Source organism: Vitis vinifera, chromosome 13 (genome assembly GCF_030704535.1).
Source record: "Vitis vinifera cultivar Pinot Noir 40024 chromosome 13, ASM3070453v1".
In the NCBI taxonomy this organism is placed as follows: domain Eukaryota; kingdom Viridiplantae; phylum Streptophyta; class Magnoliopsida; order Vitales; family Vitaceae; genus Vitis; species Vitis vinifera.
The window spans coordinates 3165679-3174291 of record NC_081817.1 but is presented as its reverse complement, the minus strand read 5'-3'; the positions used below and the strand labels follow the sequence as shown (position 1 = coordinate 3174291).

The 8613-nt window shown below is 31.1% G+C and overlaps 1 protein-coding gene across 1 annotated transcript; it reads right to left on the bottom strand.

The window, feature by feature from the left end:
- Window positions 1-1653: 1653 nt before the first annotated feature.
- Window positions 1654-3264, bottom strand: LOC109123639 (trafficking protein particle complex II-specific subunit 130 homolog). Its single transcript, XM_019224008.2, has 3 exons — window positions 2983-3264; window positions 2204-2294; window positions 1654-2088 (listed from the first exon to the last, which is right to left on the bottom strand). The coding sequence occupies exons 1-3, from the start codon at window positions 3040-3042 to the stop codon at window positions 1913-1915; spliced, it is 327 nt and encodes a 108-aa protein (XP_019079553.2). The 5' UTR covers window positions 3043-3264; the 3' UTR covers window positions 1654-1912.
- Window positions 3265-8613: the final 5349 nt, after the last annotated feature.

Here is an 8613-nt window from a genome sequence, read left to right as displayed (position 1 = left end):
GATGACCTGAAGAAACTAATAATAAAGGGAAAGGTCAATTGACTATTTCGACAATTAATCTGTTTGATTAATTTGGTAATGGTGTTCCATAATCATAGTTGTAAGGAAAAAATAAATGAAATACATAACAATATGGCATTTTAGGAAAACGCTTACAGTTTGGAAGCAAACACGTGTATGATCGATTATCCAACTGGCAACCAGATAAATTACTAGATAATAACCATATGGACAACGTGTGTAACAAGTATATCTAATTGAGGACAAATTGAAAGACAATTTTTATGACGTCTTAGAAATTGATGGCACATTGAAATAGGTGCAACCAAAAGATAATGCGATAACAGGACTAATTCACAACTTGGAAATAAATATAGGGGAAGTCTCGCTTTATTGAAAAAAAAAAATTTGTCACCCCAATACGTAAAATAATGTAACAGAAATTGTCATCCTTAATGAGGCTCCAAATAAGAAATGCTCGATAATGTAGACACAGAGATGGAATTAAATAACAACTAAAAAGAAACCACATTCAAAGTGCACTTTCAATTAAGTTGGTTACTAAAAGCAACTCTAAATAAGAAAAATTCCAAAATAGTGCATCGTGCCTATAAATAGGGCAATACATAAAAACGAGAATCAACAACCCCATACCATATACCATACAACAATACATAAAAATTTGAAGGAAGATTTTAGTATATTGTAGTACTTGATGCATATACAATATTTCTAACAAAACCAAGCATAGAGGTCCTCTTGCTATGAGGAGTATCCACCGAAAAACACTGAAATTGAGTCCTGATATTCAACACTAAAATTTTAAGTTTGGGAAAACCCAGCTTTTTTCATAGTTTTACTTCCAAACACTTAAGATCATGAGGGAGGAATAATTTTGCAGCATTATCACATCCAATGTCAAGGCAAAGGCAAATATCTTGTAAGTTCAGCAGATCAAAGTGATTGTGCCTCATCTGGAGCCCCAAGACTCGACCAACCTTCTAGTTAGGATGTCAATTAAAATGCATTTTACTTATTAATTGTGGTATTATTCAAAAAGGGGTATTTTTATGCTTCTTGAGGTGATGTCTTGCCCCTCAAACAGAATTTAAAACCCACAACACATAAATTCATTTAGCCATCAAAAGTTCTGATGAAACAAGATTCCTTTCTATATATGTAGTAAGCATGCAAGTACATATATTTATGCATATATTCAAAACGAGTATTAAAACACTTTCTTGTGCTCATGTCTCACACATGTCTTTTTCCGAAAAGAAGGTTCAAAACAGAATTTCTAAAACCACAAACCATATGTTCATTTTAGTTGTTAAAAGTTTGCAGAAACATGAGCTCTTTCCATATATGTATGTGCACAGCATGCTTAGGTAGAATATATGTGTTTATGCATATAACACCATAAACAAGGAAAGGAGCCATCAACTAGCTTACTTCTTTAACCCAAAGAGTCAATCATCAATCCTCACTGGAAAAGAAAATGAAAACAGAGAAGAATGACAACAAAAAAATCAACTAAGAAGAAAATTGTTCCTGTTTACAACATTGTAATAGTCCAAAGTTCCACTGTACATGAGCTAGGAAATTACACCACTCACAGATGTTTCAAACACCCAGATAGTTACCCAACCCAAATTCAATTCAAATGAGAGTTCTCTTGATTTTCTAAAAATTGAAAAGCAAACAAAAATACAATCAACCACCAAGCAGTTGGGAGGTGTGGATCTTGGTGGGCTGTTGGGGGTAAAATTACAGATTTACAAATCTCAACGTTAAACAAAAATCGGATATCTAATATCTATATCTATCATTATAATTTTTTTATGAAATGAATAGAAAAGAAAAGAAAAACCCTAATCCAACCATAATGGAAATGGATGATGAACTTGAGTAATCATGCTGGAATACAGAAAGAAGAGCTGAAAACAGGAGGCAAAACACAGACCAGGTGGGGGCCAGCAGGGTTACAACTTATATTTGCCTCATCAACGTTTGGAAGCCCAAGCTTTGGGGGATGTACGTATCCGGCCATCAGTGGCATGCACAAAATAGAAATAACTATCCTCGAACCTGTAACAGTAAAAGAGATATTTAACATGTCATAAAAAATGCTAAGTACAAATAAGATCCTATGATGATTTCCTTTAACAAAAACCCACAAATCAATAAAAAGTAATTCAATAACCTTGCTTTGTTGAGAGTGATACATGGCCTCTCTTCCTCTCGACAATCATCCAATTCTCAGAATTTGCATTGACTTCGTATAATACCTCATCCTGTTGCACAAGGAAAGGGTTATGTCATCCGTTCGAAAAATATGCACAACAGTTCCTCTTAAAGTCACATATCCCTTACAGTAAGTAATAGGATAATACCCAAACACAGTTTTAGATTTTAACAGCAAACACAAAATACCCCAACTTGAGTTACTATCTAATTTTTCTTAACATTGAACCCAGGTAAAAGAACTTCGGATATTGTGATCGGAGCATTATGACTTTCATAGATCAAGTGCTGGAGCTAGTGTTACCCTGGGAAAAGAATTTCATATTGTGAATAGAGCATTAAGACTTTCATGGATCGAGTGCTGGAGCTAGTGTTAACCAATTGAAAAATAGTGCTAGAGCTAGTTTTTAACTAAAAATATAATTATCTTGATGAAAAAAATTAAATTAGGATGCCACAGACAACTTAGTTTACTTTAGCAAAGTCGGAAAAAATGTGAAACATCAGTGTATTTAAGGATACTTCACTTGAAAATAAAATAGGAGGAGATTAATAGATAAGCCATTTTTTTCACAAATGAAATGACTAAGGCGATGATTTACCACAGCATGGCACAGACTTAGCTTGAGAGTGATCATGCTCTCAAAGTTAAACCCTAAGTACCAAAGGAACACCTGGTGTCCTAAATTAATCAATCATTTTGAGCAGTAATCTAGAATGAAAAGTTTTCTCACTTACATTGTTTTGAGAAACTGCATTCTCATCAAAATCCTTCAACCTTTCAACTCTCCATTTCATGGTTACTAGCTACCCAACTCTAAGGCCTCCTGAAGAAAGAGGAAGAAAACCAACTGCAAGGCACGGATCCATCACATGTCTCTGTAAAACAAGAGCACTCCTGAAGATTAAATCCTGTGTAGAACCCTCAGATCCAGCAGGTTCCATAGTGACAGGCGTATGAGCTCCGATTGTTCTATTACCAGCAATTCCATATCTGATGTTCAACACACTCTCTGGTTGTGGTGCATTGGCTTCATCCTGTGTAGAACCCAAATCCGGTGGTGATCGTCGACACCAATGGATTGACAGAGATGAAAAACTCCATCGTTTACACCTAAAATCGGATGGTCAGGAAACTCCAGATGAAGATAGGATTAGGGCATTCTTTGGGCGGAAACGAGGGAACACTCAAGAATGTGAAAACGCCTCTCAATTTTGGGGAAAACGAAATGGAAATCCAACGTCGATTTTGTTTTTAATCGGATGGTCGGCAAACTCCAGATGAAGAGAGGATTAGGGCATTCTTTGGGCGGAAACGAGGGAAACACTCAGGAATGTGAAAATGCCTCTCAATTTTGGGGAAAACGAATTACAAATCCAACATGGATTTTGTTTTTTTTTTTAACATCAGCCAGCAAAGGGCATTTTCGGCATATTATAAATTGTATAGCCTTCTTATCAATTTTGAGACTTTGTCTGGGTGTTGGGCTTAATTCTGTAACATATATGAACCATTTGTTAATTTTTGGGCCCAGTTGGGCCCAAAACACAATTCTCACTCTTTTATATATATATATATATAAAATTATAATAAAAAAATAATTATTTAAAACAGTTACTGATAAATTTTTAAATTTCAATCGGGTCATGAAAATTCATTGTATTAGTTAATAAGTATTTCACTGACTCATTCCAAACGAATGATTTTACAAACTAATATTAAGCAATTCAAAAAAAAAAAAAATATATATATATATATATATATATATATATAGAATATTAAAAAAATTCAATGTTATCAACACCAAATTCAAATGTACTTATTGGATTCTTCCTTAATATTTTTTTTTTCTTTTTACACTAAAACCTAAAAAATAAAAACTTATTATCCGTTTGATAATTATTTTCAAAAACAGTATTTTGTTCTCCAAAAGAAAAAAAAATACATTAGACAATAAAAAATTGTTTTTGTTTTATGTTTTTAAGAATATAGAGTCATAGTATTTTCATAAAACATCTTTTAGTTATTTTTTATTATTTTTTTATGATTATTTTAAAAAATAATTATATAAGTATATAAAATGATTAAAAATAAAATATTATATATAAAAATTATTTTTAAAATATTAAAAATATGTCAGAATCTTAAGCAAACTTTTGTATTACAAAACATTAGATAATAGTTTTCAAAAACTAATTTTCATAACTGTTTTTTAAAACAATTACCAAAGAAGGTCTTAGTCACCAACTTCGAACCACATAATAGTGATTACTTAATTTGCTATCCTACCTCATTTTTATACTATTAAAAAGGGGAGACATATCTATACTCATGCCTTTTTCTTTGCTTTGAATGATGTTTATATATATATATATGCTTGTAATGTAAGAATGGCCCTTTATAGCCTAGCATAAGCTCTAAGCTCTTAAAATTTGGCACAAGGGACTCGCTATTTATTTTAGGAAAGGCAGGAGAGAGTGAGGGGGTAGATCGGACTTTTCCATTTGGAGAAATGAAAGAGAAAGAGTGTTTCCTTACCATCATAAGCATATCATGATGATTACAAAATAAAAAATAAATATTTAATAGTGTGTTTGAATGTTTATTACAAGTTTTAAAGTTAACAAGTCATTAAAAATTCAATTCGAATAAAGAACTAAACATCATGTACCATGGACGTTTCCTCGAGCTTAAAGGTAAATTTTAGGTCCTTAAAATTGTAAAATTAAGATGCTCTAAATAAAAAATGCATGAAAATATTATAACATAGCAAACATTTCAATTGTGATTAAGAATTCATATGATTAAACCCTTAATTGTCATAAAATTAAAAAAAAAATGAAAAGAAAATCAGTTTTAAATCATTATGATTCATACTTTAAAGGGTTTTCAAAATCACAAGGGCTTTTGCTATAATCAATTCCAAAATTTTGATGATTTAAAACTTATAAAAAATAATTTTTAAGAAATTTATAAGAACCAATCAGTTAATTGAGCATGGGTGAAATAAGTTTTTAGCAGTAGCTAATGGTTGAGCATTGATTGATGGGAGCCTTGAGCAATCAACTAATCGCTCAACTGTTTGGTTCCAATAATCACCTATGTTATGTTTGGTTCATGAAAAATACTTAGAGAATAAAAAATATATATAAAGAAAAATGATTTTATTATATTTGATTTCACTATAAAAAATACAAAATAAAGTTAAATATAATTAAGACAAATAAAATTTTTATATAATTTTAAATTACTAATCTTCACATATAAGAATTAAATACACAAAATGAATTTGAAGTAAAATATAAAAATAATTTATTAACTTTAAATTTATTTATTTTTCCTTTTAATTTTCTTCTCTATCTTATTTTATTCACATTTTCCTCGATCTTTCTGAAAACCAAACATAGTGCTATAATTTCTCAAATGAGTAGTTTTTTGCCATTTGCCCGATTAATTGATTGAGCTAAAACCGTACCTAATGGCTAAATTTCACTCTAAAATTCATGTTTAAAGTTTTCTCGCTTCATTTATCTTATTCAGGGCTTTTTTCAGTTAAATTCTTATTTCTAGCATTATCTCAATTTTCTGGATCTCCTCAGGTTTTGCCTTCTAAGTTCGTTTGGAATTCTCAAGTTTCTTTCAAAGTGAAGTCCTTTGTCTGGTTAATGACACACAATAAGGTGAATACTAATGACATGCTACAAATGAGAAGACCCTACAAAGCCCTTAGTCCTGATATTTGTATCATGTGCATGAAGCATGGGGAATCAACAAATCATATTTTTCTTCATTGCTCCTTGATGATTGGGTTGTGGCATAGGTTATTTTAGTTAGCTAAGATGGATTAGGTCCCCCCGATGAGCATTTTTGACATAATGTCCATCAAATTTAATGGTTTTGGTTCTTCTAAGAAGGGGATAGTTTTGTGGCAAGCTGTAAGCATCGCTCTTATTCGGGTTGTGTGGTGGGAAAGAAATACGAAGATTTTTTAGGATAAAGCAAGGAATTCAGAGTATCTTTGGGACTCTGTTGTTTTCTTTGCTTTTCTTTGGGCTTTTTGTTCCAAGGTTTTTATGGGGACTCCTCTTAATGTGCTACAACTTGATTGGTTAGCGGTATGTACTTCATAAGGAATGGTCCTTTTTAGAGTGTTCGCTTGTTTTTCAGTGTAATTTACTGTAGTTTGGTTTTCTATGGTGGAAGGATTCCTCATCCTTATTTTTGTACTTCTTTTTATCTATCAATATATGTCTGTGTCGTTTCCAATAAAAAAAATATATATATATAGTATGACCTTTCACTGTTGTTGGAATTCCAGCCACAAAGATCTTTTCAGTTTTCGAATCCTTAGAACCGATGGCTACCTTGAGGCAATAAATCAGGCCATCAATTTAAGCATAAGCAAGGAATTTTACTCATCCAAACCACGGATCAAGTCTTCCAAGAACAATGGCAAAAACTAAAGATGTTCATGATGGCATTTTTTGACATAATAAAAAATTGTTAATTTATCATCTATTATTAATTTATGACAAGCTTGTAAATAAGACTACTAAAAAAGATTGACCATGGTTTACCATATGTATAAAAAAAAAAACATTAGAATACTTAATTGAAACGTATTGATCTTGTTATTCTAACCATTTGAAATGAATGGTAAAATCTAAATCGTTTGACAATAGTATAAATAATAGAATCAAGGTATTAAAAAAAATAAAATTAAGGTACAAAGCAACGAAACAAACTCGAGTATAAAGTAATGAGACCTAATTACGCGTATAACACATTATTATTAACTATTTGGCTTTATAGGGGTCAAGGAGACATAACACAATTCTTCTTGGAGGAGGATTGGTTTGCCCAGTTGATTGATCCTACCAAGAAGTTGAGGAAGATAGTAGACATACTCCTATTTTTTTTGGCAACTATTAACATGTTTTACTTATTTCTTAGTATCTCGATGTAGTTGTCTTATCTAAGGTATGGATCTTATAGAGAGGAGTATGAAAGCTAGCTTTTGAAAGCAATGTGAGTTATACATTAGTCGAATCCCTAAGATTTGAATGAGATATTGAGAAATTCATTCAACTTCAAATCAAGATTTTCTTTGTGTTTAGTACTGGTGGGCACATAGGGTATTGACACAAAAATGTTTAGGTCTCCCACTTGTGTTAGCTTTAATTTTTTTTTCTTCTGTTAAGGGTCATCTATAACTTTTTTGTTTTGAGCTAATCCTTTGCATCAAGGATATTATGTTAGATTTTTTAGCAAATTATCAAGGATTTGTACAGATATGGATGAATATGCTACTTGTGCAATACTAAAGGTGAGATATTTGAATATAAATAAACTAGGTTAGCCACATAATTTCCATTTATTTATGCCAACTCTCATATACCTTTTTTTTTTGTACCGGTGAAGTTTTGACCTTAGAGTGAATGAATGACTTACTTCTAGCTTTTTTTCAAGACATTTCACGTGTAATGGAAGCTCTAGAGGAATATTTTGGTAAAATGAACCTCCCACTTTAGGATATGAAAATAGAAGACTATTTTTTTGCTATTTTTTCTTACGAAAAGGCATACTAGTATGTTACAAACTAAGCATTATTCTAAATATTTATCATGTGAGGCCCTACTTGTACATTTGAGTTAAGAGAGTCTATCATATAGTATTGAATGGACGTTCTCGAAAAGAAGATACCAAAACTTTCGAAGATCCTAGAATCATGTCATTAGTTGGAATAGTGATCAAAACCTTATTTCAACCTCTAACTTAGCTATGTGCAAAGGAAGTATTTACATGTATGATATTTCATATCAATCTAGTGGTTGGTGAATCAGTTATTAAAGAATGAGCAACCGTATGGTTTAATTATTTGGTGGGATCCATAGATGCAATGGCTAGTGAACTGCTTCTTCTTTCCTTTTTAATATGTACCAATTCAATACCGTAAAAGTTACATAATTGAAAAATATTGTATATTAGCTGAATAAAATCTACTACTTTTCCATGGATAATACGAGTGTGGTAGATGATTTGATTCATTGTAAAACATGTCTACATAAGTTTTAAACCCTAACCCACAGGTTGTTCGGTTTTTTATACTTCATAATCACATGATCCATTATTTCACCATTTAAATTGTTATTATTCATAAATGATTTTTAGGATTTATAATATAATTTTTTTTTTTTATCTCCTTGTGTGAATGCCGTACTCCTTAATACATATCATATAATTATACTCAAAATTACTATAAATTTCCATATTTTAAAACATATCATGCAATTAGGAGATTATAAATCAATCATAATTAATGTAAAATTAAATATTTTAAACTTTGTTAAATTAATAGCATGGAAGTT